Source organism: Pelobates fuscus, chromosome 6 (genome assembly GCF_036172605.1).
Source record: "Pelobates fuscus isolate aPelFus1 chromosome 6, aPelFus1.pri, whole genome shotgun sequence".
In the NCBI taxonomy this organism is placed as follows: Eukaryota; Metazoa; Chordata; class Amphibia; order Anura; family Pelobatidae; genus Pelobates; species Pelobates fuscus.
The window spans coordinates 32,001,550-32,020,309 of record NC_086322.1 but is presented as its reverse complement, the minus strand read 5'-3'; the positions used below and the strand labels follow the sequence as shown (position 1 = coordinate 32,020,309).

Below are 18,760 nucleotides of genomic sequence, written 5' to 3'. Positions count from 1 at the left end.
AGACGTATTTTAATACGTCTGACGTGTACAGGGCCTTTTTAGGGCCCTGCGTGATCGGAAGTCCCTCTAGTGGCCGTCTGAGTGACGGCCACTGAAGGTATTCCTATCAATCAATGTAAACACTGTATTTTCTCTGAAAATACAGTGTTTACATTAGATTGCCTGCAGGGAGCTATAGATCTCACCTGAACAAATACATTAAGCTGTAGTTGTTCAGGTGACTATAGTGTCCCTTTAATACAGAGAGTAAACCGTGCATAATGATTTTCACAGTTCGGGCCCTATGCGGCCACATGTATTTATTATTCAGCAGAACACTGTAGAGAGTTGCAGTCATTATTTTGCTGCAGAGTTTTTACAACATTAAAGGGACACTATAGTCCCCAAAACAACCTTTGTTTATTGAAAGCGTTTTGGCGTATAGATAAAACCTTTGCAGTTTCACTGCTCAATTTTCTGCCATTTATTAATTAAATCACATAGTTTATGCAGCTCTAGTCACACCTTGTTGCATCTGACTTACAAAGCCTTGCTAAATACATTCTGTGATATCCTGCTAGATCATGTAGGAGCCTCCTGTGTAAGTTCTAAAGGAAGTTAACATCTGATTGAATATAAACCCATTTTTCTCATGGAGGCTGTGTCACAGCCAGGGAAGGTGTGGCTACGGTTGTACAAAAGTGATTTAACTCCTAAATGGCACAGAATTGACCAGTAAAACTGCATGATCTATTCACCACCACCACCGCTTCATTACGCTAAGGATGTTTTGAGGAGCATAGTGTCCATTTATATTTAACTCCCAATTATAATATCTGACAACATGGCATGGATTGAAGGATTTTGCGTGGATTATCAGGTCTCTTGCACCACCTACCTACTTTTAACCCCTTAAGACCGCAGCCTCTAAACGCCGCAGGACGGCATAGAATGTCCTGTGCGTTCTTACCCTCCACGTGGCCGGCGGCACGTGGCCGCTGCAGATCGCGGTCGGGGGGCATGCCTGGCCCCCCAGGCAGCCCCCCTGTGCCTGGGGACCGCGGTCTGCAGCTTCTGATCGTAGTGACAGGCTGTCACTGCGATCAGTATTTACCATGTGTCCGCCGATTTGAAATCGGCTGACACATGGAGCCAGCCGCATTCTCCTTCAGCAGATCGCGGTCGGGGGACATGCCTGGCCCCCCCCACCCCCCGGGGTCAGTAACCGCGATCTGCACTGTCAGGCTGCAGTCTGATCACACTGACAGGCTGCAGCCTGTCAGTGCGATCAGTGTTACTATGTGTCAGCCTATTGGCTGACACATGTAACTGCAGCCATTAGCCCCCTACAGATCGCGGTGGGGGGCATGCCTGTACCACCCAGGCACTCCCCCTGTGGCCAATGACCGCGATCTGTAGGAGGTGATCACAGTGACAGCCAGTCACTGTGATCACTGTTGGTATGTGTCAGCCAATGATCTCAGATCACTGGCTGACACATTGTCTCTGCCCCTCTCCTCAACTCACATGGATCTGAGAGAGAGAGGCAGAGACATGTTGCTTTTGCAGCTCCTGTGAAAAACAAAGTGTTTTTTTTTTTTAAAGTTTTAAAATATATATTTCATTTAACCCTTTCAGTGCTGATCACAGCATATTACTGTAATCAACCTGATTAGGGCATTTATTTTAGACTTACAAGCTGAAAGGGCATCTAATATAATCTGCCTACTTTTGAAAATGGTTTGCCATAACGGTGGGAATGTTATTACCCAGGCTGCCATACTCTCTGAAAAGCTACATAGGCCCAGAAAATAATATTGGCAAACTTACAAGCTGAAAGGGCATCTAATATATTTCGCCCTGTGACTTATTAGTAAAATCTGAAATAATAGTACGTGGGGGTACCGTTATATTCAGAAGACAGTGTTAAATCAAAATACCAAGTCTCTAGTGCACTTACTAATATCTGTATTATTACATTTCCAGTGAAAATGCTATTTATCTGATTAAAAAGACAAAAATCAAAGTAGAAATCGCTACATGGGCCCAGCATTTCTGTTAAAATGGCTAGACCAAACATCTCAAATTATGCCATTTGTTATACTCTGGGGTGCCTACTTTTGAAAATGGTTTGCCATAACGGTGGGAATGTTATTACCCAGGCTGCCATGCTCTCTCAAAGGCCAGAAAATCACTTTTTTAAATTGCCAACTTTGAAAAGGACATCTAATATTTTTGTCCCCGTGACTTCCCCCCCAAAACAGAAAATCTAGTACATGGGAGTACTGTTACATCCAGGAGACAATGTTAAATACAAATAGTGAGGCTTTGTTGCAATAACTCATATCAGGAATATGAAATGTCCTGTGAAAATTGAGTTCATCTGTGTGAAAAAGCACAAATAAAGCTATAACCGCTATGTGGGCCCTTCATTTCTGATAAAGTGGTTAGACCAAACATCTTGCAATGCACCATTTCTTATACTCTGGGTTGCCTACTTTTGAAAATGGTTTGCCATAACGGTGGGAATGTTATTACCCAGGCTGCCATGCTCTATCAAATGCAATATAGGCCCAGAAAATCACTTTGCCAAATTTCAATGTAATAAAGCCTAAATGAATAAGCCGTATAAATGACCCTGTAACTTTCCAAAACCCCATAAAACCTATACATGGGGGGTACCATGGCGCTCGTGAGACATCACTGAACATAACATCAGGGCAGTAAACTATATACTAACAATAATATTATCAGTGAAAGTACAGATTTTATGTGAAAAATGCAAAAAAACAAATGCTAACTTTGGCTAGGGGTTGTGCCCAATTGGCTACTACAAAAGACTGGGCATACCCCATTTTGAATACCCCGGGATGTCTACTTTTTCAAATGGTATGCCATGATGGGGGTAAATTTCATTTCTGGGCTGCCATACGGTCTCAAAGGCAACCTAGGCCACTCAAACCAATCTGTGAAATTTCTATGCAGAAAATAAAATAATGGACAAGCCATATATTTGACCCTGTAACTTTCCAAAACCCCATAAAACCTATACATGGGGGGTACTGTTTTACTCGTGAGACATTTCTGAATACAAATATGTATGTTTTATTGCAGGAAAACCGAACAGTGTTCTGACATTAACAGTTAAATTGCCATGCTGAAATTGAAAAATAACAAGATTTCATAAATTTTTCAAGTTTTTTAGATTTTATTCATATAAAATGGAGTTCCATATATGAATGTTTGATATTAAGCTCTGTTTCCCCTGAACAAAATGATATATAATAAGTGTGGGTGCACTTAGTATGAAAGAGGTACATTATTGTTGAACAGACATATAGTAAAATTCTGTGGTTTGTTTACATTTTTTTTGGATCACAACTTGTACATTTGGCTGCGGTCTTAAGGGGTTAAGGGGCTCAGACAACTTGCAGGCTACTGCACATTCTCTGCATCTGACTTGACCCTTCTTTTTCCATGAAATAAGTGAGCTCTCTGGGTCTCTGATTTAATACGGTAACTGTGAGCACGCGTGTGGGACCCTCAACACTTACTGTGCTGCTTAGTCTCCATTAAATAAAATAAATGATTCTGCATGTTGAAAGTTACTTTCTAGAAGCTCACAGTAATAACCTTGAGTTTATCTAGCACTGCACATCAGAGGTATAACTTGAAGTGTACGGTAATTTTACAAAAAGTCAGAGGAAACCTACTCAAATGTCTTGGTGAATTTGTGAGGAAAATATGAAGTAGAACTGCTTAAAAATGAGCCTGATCTCTGGAGATTCTGGGGGAGACTGGCTGTATACTAGATTTTTACTTTTCAGACGCCTGGGCCTCTCGTGTCTACAGCCAGCGATTTGGGTTTTTATGCTGCAGGCTTTTTGGTATGTTTGTTGGTGGTTTGCCACTTTCTTCTGCAGCTGAGCATTTAACTTGTGGTCTGAGAAAGCCGTGGAAACGCAGCTACGAAACGCCTTCCAGAAATCTTACATAATAAACTTCTGTTTACATTTGACAATGCAGCATTCATGGCCCGACTTGGGCTCATCTGGGTCCAAGTTGGAAGACCAAGCACCCAAGGCCTGTGTAGGGTTTGTTTATCTGCTCTTTAGTGCTAGCATGTGCTGGCTCGCCAAGCCAAAAGGCAGATAATGAAGAAATGGGGCCAGTTTTATAATTAAATCTGCATTAAAACATGACATAATTTACCAAGGGAGTGTTTGTTTGTGCGTGCTTGTGTGTGTGTGTGTGCATGTGTGTATGTTAATATATACAAACATTAGTTATGACTTTTCTTTTTCTCTTTCTTTTCAGTTCACCTCCTCTCAGATACAATTCAGGGGGTCACAGCGACAGCCACTGGGGTCCAGTATCAGCAATCCTGGCTCTGTATTATGTGAGTATTCTGCCTGCTTGTGGTGTGAGCTGTTAATGCTGACATAAGATTTGTATTATATGCAATGTATGTAAAAGGTCTGTGCCCTGCTTTGATTACCAACGTACGTTTCACAAGCTTGTTTTGAAACCATGAGATCAACCTTTTTCTCTCTTTAACGGTGTTCATATTATTGATACTGTATATTTCTTTTTATGACAAAAATTCCGGGTCCTCGTCACTCTTTGGCAAGGCGCTTTCTGTTTTATCAGACATTTGGCATGCAGTAGGTCTAGGATTTCTTGTTCAGCAGGTAAACATTGAGTAAATCCATTGAGAGCTCTGGAATCCTATACATTCACAGGAGAGCTGCCAAACATATTTACTGCCATCCTCAGTCACTGGCTTCAAAGTGCTTTCAGGATTCCCCAGACATCTCCTCTTACTTTTCCCATATATTTCACAAATAGGTGTTTGCAATGTCTAAGACAAAAATAAATCTCAATTGTAAAAATCTACAGCATTATATTTGGCTCTTTTGTAGAACGTCTACCTCCATCGATTCTTCCTATCTATCAATATTGTAGTTCTGTGCTCAGATTTGCCAGCCCTGACAAAATAACACATATTTTCACTTGGAATATTCACAGAACACATTAACACTCCTTCGTCAGTGAGGGGAAAGAAATGAAACGCTACTTATGTCTGATTGTTTCAATGCAGAGTTAATATGTATCTGCCAAATTTAAATGATTGAAAAAATAAAACCGTAAATGTATGTTCAAGCATTGTGGCAGAAGGATCTGGGTCTCTGCTACTCCAGTGCCAGCTGAATCTTGCCCTTGGGCATTAAGAATAAAAAAAAAACAAAAAACATGCATACCCAATAATGCACTGACACCAATATGTTGGGTAAAATTCTGTCCATAGCTTTTAATATAATATAATATAATATATCAATTTTAATACAAAAAGTCATTGTCAAACAAACCCTATGACACAGTAACTAGCCACCCACAACATTACAATGACAATGACCCCGATATTAATAATATAATACCATAACAATGTAACAACATAAATAACCTCATGAAACATAATAAAGTACAAACAATTTGCTCGAATGATCCAAGGTAGGGGTATAGGGGTATATTGAGATATAGGGACACATGGGGGCTGGGGAGGGGGGGGATAGTGGGACACATGAAGGGCTGGAAGAGAGGGCTAATAGGCCACGTGGAGGGCTGGGTGCTAATTGGACACATGGGGCTGCTTATGGGACACATGGGAGGGCGAATAAGACATACAGGGCTGTGAGTGGGCAAATGGGATGCATGCATTTCTGAGAAAAGGCAGTGTTTCCATTGCTGCCTAGGGACATCTCTAGTGACAGTCACTCAGACAGCCAATAGAGCTGCTTCCTTGTCCAGTGCTGCACACTGTGCAGCACCTATGTTGAGCATCTCCACTCTCTGCATGGAGGCCCTGAACGCTCCCCATAGAGATGCATTGATGTAATGCACTGATTGGTGCGGTGAAGCACAGCGTTTTGCCACACATGCGCAATAGCCTCCCAATGCTTTCCTACGGGAATTGAATTTTCGTTGGCTGAGATCATCCAGTTGTCAGTCAAAGTGAAAAGCACACTCTTGTTACTTCAAAATGAGCAAGATAATGTAATTTTTACTGCTGTGCAATACCATACATTCACAATTTCAGTCCAATTACGAAACTTTCCTTAATATGTCAAGGTTGTTGTACTGAAACATTGATGATATGCAAATGCACGTCTGCTTACAACAAATCCACTATTTTGTTTATTTTGAAGCCCTCTGAGTGCTTTCTTTCGCGTTTGAGTGATAGTTTTCAGGTTTTGTTCCCCGCTTTCATATCTGCACACTATGCTGACACGCTGCATTATGGGGCTAGTATATAATTTTTTTCCAGGGCTGCTTTTCATTCCCAGTCCAGCCCTGGCCACAGGCCAGCTCGAAAACCTACCATACCAACTTTTAAAACACATTAATTCAATCCCGAATAACAACCCATTCCTCCCTCCAATTTACCTATCCAGTCCCCCCGCTGCTGTGACCAGACGGAGGATAACTCCAAACCTAACACAACATCAGGGATGGTGGAAGGGACAACAACAAGGTCTGTGAGAAAGCATTAGAATGGGAACATTTTAAGATGGCTGCCCTATATGTATCAGCCCAGATAGCTAGCCAATCCAAACACACTAACTCTGAATGCCCGCCTCCTAGCTCTGTCACGGGCCATCCCAGATAACTAGCCAATCCAAACACACTAACTCTGAATGCCCGCCTCCTAGCTCTGTCACGGGCCATCCCAGATAACTAGCCAATCCAAACACACTAACTCTGAATGCCCGCCTCCTAGCTCTGTCAAGGCCCATCCCAGATAACTAGCCAATCCAAACACACTAATTCTGAATGCCCGCCTCCTAGCTCTGTCATGGCCCATCCCAGATAACTAGCCAATCCAAACACACTAATTCTGAATGCCCGCCTCCTAGCTCTGTCACGGCCCATCCCAGATAACTAGCCAATTCAAACACACTAACTCTGAATGCCCGCCTCCTAGCTCTGTCACGGCCCATCCCAGATAACTAGCCAATCCAAACACACTAACTCTGAATGCCCGCCTCTTAGCTCTATCAAGGCCCATCCCCGATAACTAGCCAATCCAAACACACTTATTCTGAATGCCCGCCTCCTAGCTCTGTCATGGCCCATCCCAGATAACTAGCCAATCCAAACACACTAATTCTGAATGCCCGCCCCCTAGCTCTGTCACGGCCCATCCCAGATAACTAGCCAATTCAAACACACTAACTCTGAATGCCCGCCTCCTAGCTCTGTCACGGCCCATCCCAGATAACTAGCCAATCCAAACACACTAACTCTGAATGCCCGCCTCTTAGCTCTATCAAGGCCCATCCCCGATAACTAGCCAATCCAAACACACTTATTCTGAATGCCCGCCTCCTAGCTCTGTCATGGCCTATCCCAGATAACTAGCCAATCCAAACACACTAATTCTGAATGCCCACCTCCTAGCTCTGTCAAGGCCCATCCCAGATAACTAGCCAATCCAAACACACTAATTCTGAATGCCCGCCTCCTAGCTCTGTCAAGGCCCATCCCAGATAACTAGCCAATCCAAACACACTAACTCTGAATGCCCGCCTCCTAGTTCTGTCACGGCCCTATTCCACTAAGCTGTGCTGCTCCTTGGGCTACATGCTGGCCCTCGGAAGCTAATATGCTAGCTAATATGGATTTTATTCTTTGGACTTATGGTTCTTGCCTTAAAGTCAACCATTGTTCTTAAAGGCACACTCTAGCCCCCAAAGCACTTTAGATTGCTTAAATACTTGTGTGAAAAGTGTGTCTTTCTATCTCGCGATATATGTGTGTGTGTGTGTGTGTGTGTGTGTGTGTATATATAATATAAACAATTATTAAACCCCTCTGGCTGTCAATTGGACAATCAGTCCTGTTAATTCCTGGTTGTGTAGCTTAGTAGAGCTAAGCTCAAGAGGCAGCACATTGGCTCCCATAATGGCATACTATTTAAACAAGTATTCTAAATGTAGTATTTATAGTTATTTGGTGTAGCCACTTTGTAATGGCTGGACTTAACGTAAACTGTCATAGGCCAAGGTCATGGGAAGTCAGAGTAGTCGGTATAACAAGCCAATAAGTCAGTAGAGGCAGCTAATAAGTGGTCCCTAGTGATTCACTAGTTCAGCTCTGTATGGTAGACTCTGAAACGTTTTGTTCTGCAGAGGGCAGGTAGAGATGGACAGGAAGGGCAGTAATAACTAGAGTCCTTTTGAAATCCTTTCTTGTAGCAAATGCAACACTTTCTCTGGGGTGACTTTTTACAGCATGTCGGGGGAATCGGGAAGGAAAGTGCTTGCCATAAAGTCTTTAGGCATCCTCTCATTCAAAAGGAGTATTGGGGGACTTGGTGAATAAAATATTAGACAAAAGTTTTAACTTAAAGGGACACTATAGTCACCTGAACAACTTTAGCTTAATGAAGCAGTTTTGGTATATAGAACATGCCCCTGCAGCCTCACTGCTCAATCCTCTGCCATTTAGGAGTTAAATCCCTTTGTTTATGCTCCCTAGTCACACCTCCCTGCATGTGACTTGCACAGCCTTCCATAAACACTTCCTGTAAAGAGAGCCCTATTTAGGCTCTTTATTGCAAGTTCTGTTTAATTAAGATTTTCTTATCCCCTGCTATGTTAATAGCTTGCTAGACCCTGCAAGAGCCTCCTGTATGTGATTAAAGTTCAATTTAGAGATTGAGATACAATTATTTAATGTAAATTACATCTGTTTGAAAGTGAAACCAGTTTTTTTTTCATGCAGGCTCTGTCAATCATAGCCAGGGGAGGTGTGGCTAGGGCTGCATAAACAGAAACAAAGTGATTTAACTCCTAAATGACAGTGAATTGAGCAGTGAAATTGCAGGGGAATGATCTATACACTAAAACTGCTTTATTTAGCTAAAGTAATTTAGGTGACTATAGTGTTCCTTTAAAAATCCAAAAATGAATAGGGCTTCCCTATGGTTGCTTTTTTTTTTTTTTATACAGCTCATAGGAGTTAAACATTGCAATATTTATACAGAGACCAACCTTTTCAGTTCACCAGATAATGCTTTATACATTGATCGGTCAGGTCTACTTCCCCCATATACTTGCTGTAGTTTACAATGCACTTCGGCATTTACGGCAGCTCATTTCTTCCTCTGACAGAGACTGGCACTGTATTTCCGTTGTGCATTATAAACTGCATGTATACATCTTTCTTATATGTGAACTGAAGGGCCAGCTACTCATCCTGAACTAGACTTGAAGAGCTGCTTCTGCCACTTGTCAGACCCCACCAAGGAATCCCAACTTAGGGAACTAATTAAATTCTTCCCTGAGAATCTGCATCTAGAACTGCAATCACTTATACCAACTAGTCCCTACATGGGCACTTTCTATATGCTTCCCAAAATTCACAAAGCAGGTAATCCTAGAAGACCCATAATTACAGGAATGGGAACTCTCACAGAACAGATCTCAGGACTGGTGGAAAATACCCTAAAACCTCTAGTCACCAACAGCTTCATAAAAGACACAACCGACTTCCTCAACAGACTCAGCCAAATCACCAATCTCCCTGCTAACACCATCCTTGTTACCATGGATGTGGAATCTCTGTACGGCAACATTCCACATACAGATGGCATAAATGCTTGCTTCCATTTACTCTCTTATGCCGACAAACAAAAATACAGTCCCGAATTATCACAGAACTGGCACTATTCACCCTCACACGTAACTATTTCGGTTTTAACAATGAGGTTTCCCTACAAACCATGGGCACTGCTGTGGGCACTAAGGTGGCACCCCAATATGCTAATCTGTTTATGGCAGATCTTATACAGCGATTCCTAGAAATACAGCACACCAAACATACAAATATTATCGCTATATCGATGATATCTTCATAATTTGGACTAGAAGCGAAGAAAAACTGATACAGTTCCATAACTCTTTTAACACATTTCATCCATCAATCAAACTAAAAATGTAATATTCCACTAAATCTGTGAACTTTCTGGATTCCACTGTGACATGTAACAATGGCACAATCCTCACCTCGGTTTACAGAAAACCCACAGACTGGTGCAGTTACATTCACAGCTCCAGCCCACTGATGGGAAGAATAAAGAAAACGGGACCAGTCAATGCCAAAAACCTCGCTACAAACTGTGTCGGCACATATGCACAGACAACACAGCCACACACAACAATAAAAGCTACAGCATTAAAGGGTCATACTCCTGCAGATCCAGCAACAGGGCCGTCTTTACCGCGGGGCAAACGGGGCAGCTGCCCCGGGCCCAGTTACTCCTGGGGGCCCGAAGCAGCTGCACCGGGGGCCCCACTTGCCTCAAACATTTCTCCCACCGGCCAGGGCAGCCACACACTAAGGAGGCCCACCGGGTGGCCCATGCACTAAGGGCCACCCGGTGGGCTTCTGTCAGCAGGAGCCCGGTCTTGCGCTCTGGCGCTTTAAGAGCGCGACCGGGCCCTCTTGCTTTTCAGCAGCCGGCTGGGAGGAAGTGACGGCTGCGCGTCACTTCCTCCCATAAAGAGAGGAGCCGCGCGGGAGGAGGAAGAGGCAGAGCAGAGGGGGTCTGGGCCGAGCTAGCCAGACCCCAACTCCCAGCAGCTTCAGCCACCCTCTAAGGTAGAAAACTGGGGGGTGGGTTTTATAATGTAAATTTTGAGTGTGTGTGTATGTGTGCGTGCCAGTGTGCCTGTCAGTATGTCTGTCAGTATGTGTGTCAGTATGTCTGTCAGTATGTCTGTCAGTAAGTGTGTGTCAGTGTGTGTGTCAGTGTGTGTGTCAGTGTGCCTGTCAGTGTGCCTGTCAGTGTGCCTGTCAGTGTGCCTGTCAGTATGTCTGTCAGTAAGTCTGTGTCAGTGTGTCTGTCAGTGTGTCTGTCAGTGTGTGTGTCAGTGTGTGTGTCAGTGTATGTGTCAGTATGTCTGTCAGTGTATGTCAGTATGTGTGTCAGTATGCCTGTCAGTGTGTCTGTCAGTATGTCTGTCAGTGTGTGTCAGTATGCCTGTCAGTATGTCTGTCAGTGTGTGTCCGTATGCCTGTCAGTGTATGTGTCAGTATGTCTGTCAGTGTGTGTCCGTATGCCTGTCAGTGTGTGTGTCGTATGTCTGTCAGTGTATGTGTCAGTGTGTGTCAGTATTCCTGTCAGTGTATGTGTCAGTGTGTCAGTATTCCTGTCAGTGTATGTGTCAGTATGTCTGTCAGTGTATGTGTCAGTGTCAGTATTTGTGTCAGTATGCCTGTCAGAATGTGTCAGTATGTCTGTCAGTGTGTGTGTCAGTATGTGGGTCTGTATGCCTGTCAGTGTGTGTGTCAGTATGTCTGTCAGTTTATGTGTCTGTGTAAGTATGTCTGTCTCTATGTGTCTGTATATCTGTGTGTGTATCTATATGTTGTCATTGTGTGTGTATCTGTATGAAGTCTGTGTGTGTATCTGTGTATCTGCCAGTGTGTCAGGTGTGTATATGTGTGTCTGTGTAACTGCATGTGTGTCAGTGTTTGAATCTTTGTGTATGTCAGGATGTGTATCGGTGTGTCTGTATGTGTGTCAGTGTGTATCTGTATGTTGTCTTTGTGTATTTCGCTGGTATGTGTGTCTGTGTATCGGAATTTGTGTCAGGTTGTGTATCTATGTGTCAGTGTGTCTATATCTACTTGTGTGTTTGTGTGTGTATATGTGCATACATCTCAAGATTCACACGCTAACACTACACACAAATACACCCCTGCATTCAAGCTTCAGCACTACATACAAATACACGTCTGTGTTAAACACCAACATTATATGTATACACACCCCTGCATTCAAAAACCAACACTAGATATAAATACATGCTTACATTTAAACGCCAACACCACATACAAAAACCTGTTTACATTGAAACATACAAAAACTGCTTAGTGTTAAATACAAACCTGCAAACATGGGTAAATGGTAGAGCCCCAGCTGTCAAGGCATTGCTGGAGTTGTACGACAGATGGGGATCTACCTTTTAAACATCCTTGCAATAGGGAGGCCCAAAAAAATATTCTTGCACCTCTCTACTTTAGGTTGCCACTGTATTAAGGGTGATAACATGAGTGCACGACAGGGGAGGGTGTACAGGGTCCAGGGGGCCCAAGCAAATGCTTTGCCCAGGGTCCAATCAATATTAAAGACGGCCCTGTCCAGCAATGTGGTATACATGATTCAATGCACCAAATGCCACCTAAGATGCTACATTGGGGAAACCACCCAGCCATTAAATGGCACTCAATGAAGGACCTACAAATCAAAGCACTGAAAGGGGGTTTTAAAAATACCCAAAAAAGAAAAACTTTTGAACGCCAAAATGATCAAATTGTTTAACAGCAAGAATAGAGGACTAAATATTGATTTGGATTTCCTGTCCCACTACCAACACTTTACATGAACACTCCCCCACATTATCTTACTGTACTGTCATATGTATCAACACTTTAAAATGCATTCCAATAGGTTTACTCTATCAATATACAAAGTACTATGTGTAGACCTATGCTTCCCATACTCGTATGCATGTATGTATATATATATATATATCTGTGCATTCATGTGAGTATATATATATGTGTGTGTGTGTGTGTATATATATGTGTGTGTGTGTGTGTATAAAGTGTACCATCTTCTGCACTGTCTGCTTGTTTTGTTTTTGTTTTTTTCTCCCTCTCCCCCCTCACTCTGATCCTCAGAAACATATTCATGACCCTCTGCAAGAATGTTGTCTATTTTCGATCAAACCTGTGTCTTATCTGCACTCATGTCGCTTTGACCCCTGTATCACAATTAAACTTTGAATTCTATGTGTCGTCTTGCTCAGAAATGCATCAGACTTGAGAAAGGGATGTTCTCCCGAAGGCTTGTCATTAAAAAATTCTGTTAGTCCAATAAAAAAGGTATTACAAGATACACATCTTTATCTGTCTTTTACACACCTATATAAATATTTCTTCACCTGTTCTCATGCAGCTGGGGGGTGTATATTATTTGTGGTCCTGGTTTCTAGATGATTTACATTTCTATAGATAATTGATGGTCTATTTGGCTGCAGATTTGATTTGAGGGCTGCACAGTTGCTTTGAGACGTTTAAATCATATACAAGAGTTACTGGATTGAAATTCTGTCTGGTACGATTTCCCTCCTCCGTGAACAATCTATTATTTGTGTTTTGGCTTTTTTTTTTTTTTACGACAAGAATGTTGTCCTTTCAGGTTTTGTTGCACTTTTCTGTTTTTTTTCTAGCCAACCAGTCTGAACAAATATTAAATCATGGTATGCATCCAAATCATACTCCGCTAAAACTGGTTCTCTGCTTAGCCAAACACCGTGATTCAAAATGACCCATTCACAGCAGCACAGGAAATGAACTTAATTCAATTCTTATCCTCGGAGGCAAATCGGTCTGCCGTCATCTTGGACACTTGAAGACAGTGGGACGCCAAAAGGGGGCATTTGGAAAAAAACCAAAAACCTAAAGTTTAAAAAATATGTGAGAGCTATTCTAAATAGTTAGATTTGATGCAATAAGTTTAATTCTTCATGATCTAAACTCTAACGCAAGAACTCCTCAGTAAAGTTGCCAAGCTATTTCAATTGCATAAAACAGGCAATTTAACTATCAGGGTGTCAATCAAAAATCCATTCGCTAGTAAAATCCTCCATGTGGATTCGCTTAGAAGTTAATTGTTTAGGTCTGCGAGAAACAATGTATCCATTCAGAATTCTTTTTGTTTTCATCTCCAGCTCGCTCACTCTTATGTACAGTGTATGTAAACACATAACATCACGCTTCGGAGATGGGATAACCCTGGGGGGCTTACATTTTATCATGCAGAGGATGGTAACACGGGAGCATTCGCCAAAACAGAGATTTATTTCAGCATTTTTTTTTTTAATGCTTTGTATACTGCTGTAATTGAAATCAAATGCTATAAAATTGGTTTAATGTTTAATTCCAGGGGACAGGGTAACATGAGTCTGGTGGGAAAAAGTGGGTGATGTGTGTCCTCATGTGGTTTGGGGATTCTAGATGTTTGCTTTGCTAATGTGTTTTTATTTATTTTTTATGTATTATATAAATACCTCCACCATTTTAAAGAAGGTTACCCATCCCGTCTTCCTCATTTCCAAACTACATGTAGCACTGGAAAAACATTTTACGTTTTTTATTTATTTATTTATTTAAGATTAATTGGCCTGTTAAATAGTCAGCCATTTTCTTCTCATCTTCTTCAGATCAGAGCGCTTAGTGCAACAACCATACAATGTGTGATGGATTTGGTAATCGGATTTCTTGTCTGAGGGTTTTGATTGTTATATGCAGGGCCCTTTAAGAGTTTTTCTGCAACTCCAGACATATGTAGGGGAAAAATAGTCTTCCATAATCAGTGAGTGATTATAACCTGATCTCCGATTTCCGGTAGCATGCCAGTGTATTACTTTGATATTAAATTGTTCATTCCTCTACGCAGAGATTGACGGTCTGTTTTTATTTCAGTTGCACTATAAAGTCACTTCAGAGACGGCACGTTTGTATCAGTCGACTGGAGAGGCCGCAGAACTGGGGAGAAAACTCCTGCGAAGTCAGATTTGTTATTTTAGTTCTGGCTCCTCCTAAAATGGTAAGTGCAGGATAATCACATGTAATAAAAGAATGAAGGTACCGGGGTTAGCTTCATAATGGATATTTTCTCTACTTACTATATATTCTTTAACCATTCATCTTCTAAAGCTCTAACTGTTAAATACAGATACTGTTACCAATGGTTAAATACAGCCTTAACCTAGAGAAATATCGATGTCACTTTGCTGGGTGACTTGTTTATATTTCATTTTATTGCTTTGCTAAGGTGATCACATTCCTCTATCTGAACACAAACGTTGGTACAGAAGGCATTCTGCCTTCCTATTGCCTCAATGAAAGATCAGCCATAACTCGTCAAGCTGATAAATGTGATGATTCCATGGCAAGGTAGCTGGATATGAGAGACTAAACTTATAAAATCAATGTATTTATCCATTCATCAACATTCATTCATCCATCCACATTCATCCACACATTAATCTTCATTCATTCATCCACATCCAACTTTTACATTTTAGTTCTAAAGGGAAACAAAATCCATGGTAAGAACTCCTTATGGTCATTGCATAGCTTATAATGCACACGGCATTATATAAGGTATAAGGAGGTCCTCTGTCCCTGTCTCCCCATACACAGGCATGGAGGCGGGCGGCTAGCTGCGTGTATTGCTGCCGGGAGGCAAGAGAGCTGTGATGTCCCTGCAATATTGATGTCATATCCTGGCCCTGGTCTCATTAAAGGGACACTCCAGGCACCCAGACCACTTCTGCTCATTGGAGTGGTCTGGGTGCCAACTCCCACTACCCTTAACCCTGCAAGTGTAATTATTGCAGATTTTTATAAACTGCAATAATTACCTTGCAGGGTTAGGTCCTCCCCTAGTGGCTCTCTAGACTAGAAAGCCACTAGAGGGAACTTCCTGGTCCCTAGCACAGATTATCTGTGCTAGAGCGTCGCTGGACGTCCTCACGCTGTGTGAGGACCTCCAGCGTCGCTCTATTCCCCATAGGGAAGCATTGAAATTAATTTTCAATGCTTTCCTATGGGGTGCGCCAATGCGCATGCACAGCATTGCCGCGCATGCGCATTGGGACTCCTCGGCCGGTGGGAGGGATCAGTCTCGCCCACCGGCCAACGGTGGAAGAAGGTGGAGCGGCGGGGGAGGAGCAGGCAGCGACGTGGGACATGTCGCTTCCTGAGGTAAGTGACTGAAGGGGTTTTCACCCCTTCAGTAACCGGGGATTGGGGGGTGGGAGGGAGAGGGACCCTCCAGTGCCAGGAAAATGGATTGTTTTCCCTGGCACTGGAGTTTGCCTTTAAGAGGCGCGCGAGGCCGGGGTTGCAGAGCAGGGACATCATAGCTCCCTTGAGGCCCACCTACTATAAGTGCAGCTAACCCCCTGCCTCTATGCCGCCCCACTTGCCGCCTGCCTGCACGATCCCCCAGCATGCCGCCCGCCTCCATAATCCCAAAACTTGCCGCCTGTCTCCATAATTACCCAGCCGGCCTCCCGCCCGCTGGGCTCACATGACCCAAATGCCAAGACAAAATTTGATTGGTCTAGCCCTGGTATAAGGAGGTCCTCTGTCCATGTCTCCCCACATGTGTTGTATTATAACTGAAGTGTTTCTCTGCACACAGAATATTATAATTGCTGCTTTAAGGTGCAGCTTTCCATGAAGGAGTTTGAGCCCCTTTTGTCCATGTGTGTTTGTATCTGAAAGATTCTTAAACAAAGCAGTTTGTTTGCATTTTTTATGCATTATCTGGCACAGTGTATAGAGAATGGTGCCAGAAATGGTCCCCATTGGTTTTGGGTAGACCGTTCTACTTACGAGAACAGTTTACTGAATCCACTTATCGGAGACCTGTTAATATGATCTACCCGTTCTAATCCGATCAGACTGAAACTTGCTTGGGAAAACGGTTTTGGCTTCTGATCGAGAAATTAAGAATAATCGATTGAAAACTGTCAGATGCATGATTTCTTCCTGTGTACCTGAAGTGTGCTTTTAATGTTATAATGTAACAATCTATCATATTAAAAATAATGACATTTCTCTGACGAGGCCAGTTTTCTTCCACGGATCATGTTGTTCTGTTGTTTAGCTTCAGAGAAGTGCTTAATATTAGCAGAGCCCACGGACGGACCGATCGTTATTTATCTTCATTCGTGTGAGAAATTCCATTAAGCTTGGATAGTGGGAGTTCTCAAAAGCTAGACTGCTGATTTTTTTTACTCATACCATGTACATTTCTCAGGACCTCTTTAATTTTTCATTCTTCCAAAACATTTAATTAAACCCACATTTTTTTGCATACCGGAACTTTGAGGGGTAATGCTGTTAAATAAGTTAATGTGCGAGGGCTTTTACTGGCTATTTACATTCCTTGGTTTAAATCCATTATGTCATGAAATATCACATCAGGGAGCGATGTATCTGGTAGGGCCAAACAGTGTGAGGACAAAAGGAATGTAGTGTATAGTGCTAGGCGTATAATTGGTGTCAAATGAAAGATACATATTCATGCCATGTAGGCTGACATTATAAGCCAGTGGGTGACATTTTAAGGCAACATGATGTTGGGTGCTAATGACAAACGAATATGCTTAACATTTAAACCAAAAATTCAGTATCCGTGATAATTTATCAAGCCAGTCTCTTAGGGCGGGTGAATGACACATCATCCGTGCTGAAATTAAAGGGACACTCTAGTCACCCAAGTAACTTTAGCTTAATGAAGACGTGTTGGTGTATAGATCATACCCGTGCAGTCTCACTTCTCAATTATCTGCAATTTAGGAGTTAAATCACTTTTTTTTGTTCTTCTTTTTTTTCTGTTTATGCAGCCCTAGCCACACAGCCTGTTTGCTACTCACAGCATTCATTTAAAAGAGTTTCATTTTCAATCTGAAATTATCTTGCTTTAGAATTTTTCCTCTCCTGCTCTGTAAATTGAACTTTAATCACACACAGGTGGCTCCTGCAGAGTATAGAAGGCTATTAACAGAACAGGAGAGAATAAATCCTGATTTAAATAGACTTTGTAATAAAGGAAGTTTAACCCCTTCAGGACAGAGTCAATAGTGCACGTTCTGATCAAAACAAAACGTAAACAAAAACTGGAATTTGCGCTATATGTCTGTTCAACCGTAATTCACCTCTTTCATATTAAATGCACCCACACTTATTATATATCATTTTGTTCAGGAGAAACAGGGCTTTCATTTCATATAAAATATTTATATATGAAACAATTTATTATGAATAAAATAAAATAAACTGTAAGAAATTAGAATTTTTTTTTTAATTTGTAGTTCCGCCTCACATTTTAGCTGTAAATGTCATAATACTGTTGGGTTTTACTGCAACAAAATGCACATATTTGTAATCAGCGATGTCTCACGAGTACAACAGTACCCCCCATTAACAGGTTTTATGGTGTTTTGGAAAGTTACAGGGTCAAATATAGAACGTTCCATTTTCAAATTGAAATTTGCCAGATTAGTAATGTTACCTTTGAGACGGTGTGGTAGCCCAGGAATGAGAATTACCCCCATAATGGCATACCATTTGAAAAAGTAGACAACCCAAGGTATTGAACGTGGGGTATGTTTAGTCTTTTTTAGTAGCCACTTAGTCACAAACACTGGCCAAAGTTAGCGTTCATATTTGTTTCTGTGTGAAAAAAGCAAAAAACTAATATTTGGCCAGTGTTTGTGACTAAGTGGCTACTAAAAATGACTGGACATACCCCATTTGCAATACCTTGGGTTGTCTACTTTTGCAAATGGTATGCCATCATGGGGGTAATTCTTATTCCTGGGCTACCATACGGTCTCAAAGGCAACATAACCAATCTGGCAAATTTCAATGTCAAAAAAATGAAATGCGAGCCTTATATGTGACTCTCTAACTTTCCAAAACACCATAAAACCTGTACATGGGGGGTACTGTTATTCTTGGGAGACTTCACTAAACACAAATATTAGTGTTTTAAAACAGTAAAACATATTACAACAATAATATAGTCCATAAAAGTGCCGTTTGTTTGTAAAAAATGCAAAAAACTTCACTTTTACTTAAAATATCATCGTTGTAATACAATTTACCAGTTTGAAACACTAATATTTGA

The 18,760-nt window shown here is 41.8% G+C and overlaps 1 protein-coding gene across 2 annotated transcripts in view; it reads left to right on the top strand.

Annotated features, from left to right (window-relative positions):
• SLC4A11 (solute carrier family 4 member 11) overlaps positions 1–18,760 on the top strand; it is a 188,922-nt gene that overhangs the window by 116,032 nt on the left and 54,130 nt on the right. For both annotated transcript variants that reach the window (XM_063457590.1, XM_063457589.1), the window contains exons 6-7: positions 4,297–4,378; positions 14,536–14,659. In XM_063457590.1, the coding sequence (XP_063313660.1) occupies positions 4,297–4,378; positions 14,536–14,659 (206 nt within the window). The remainder of the gene's footprint in view (positions 1–4,296; positions 4,379–14,535; positions 14,660–18,760) is intronic.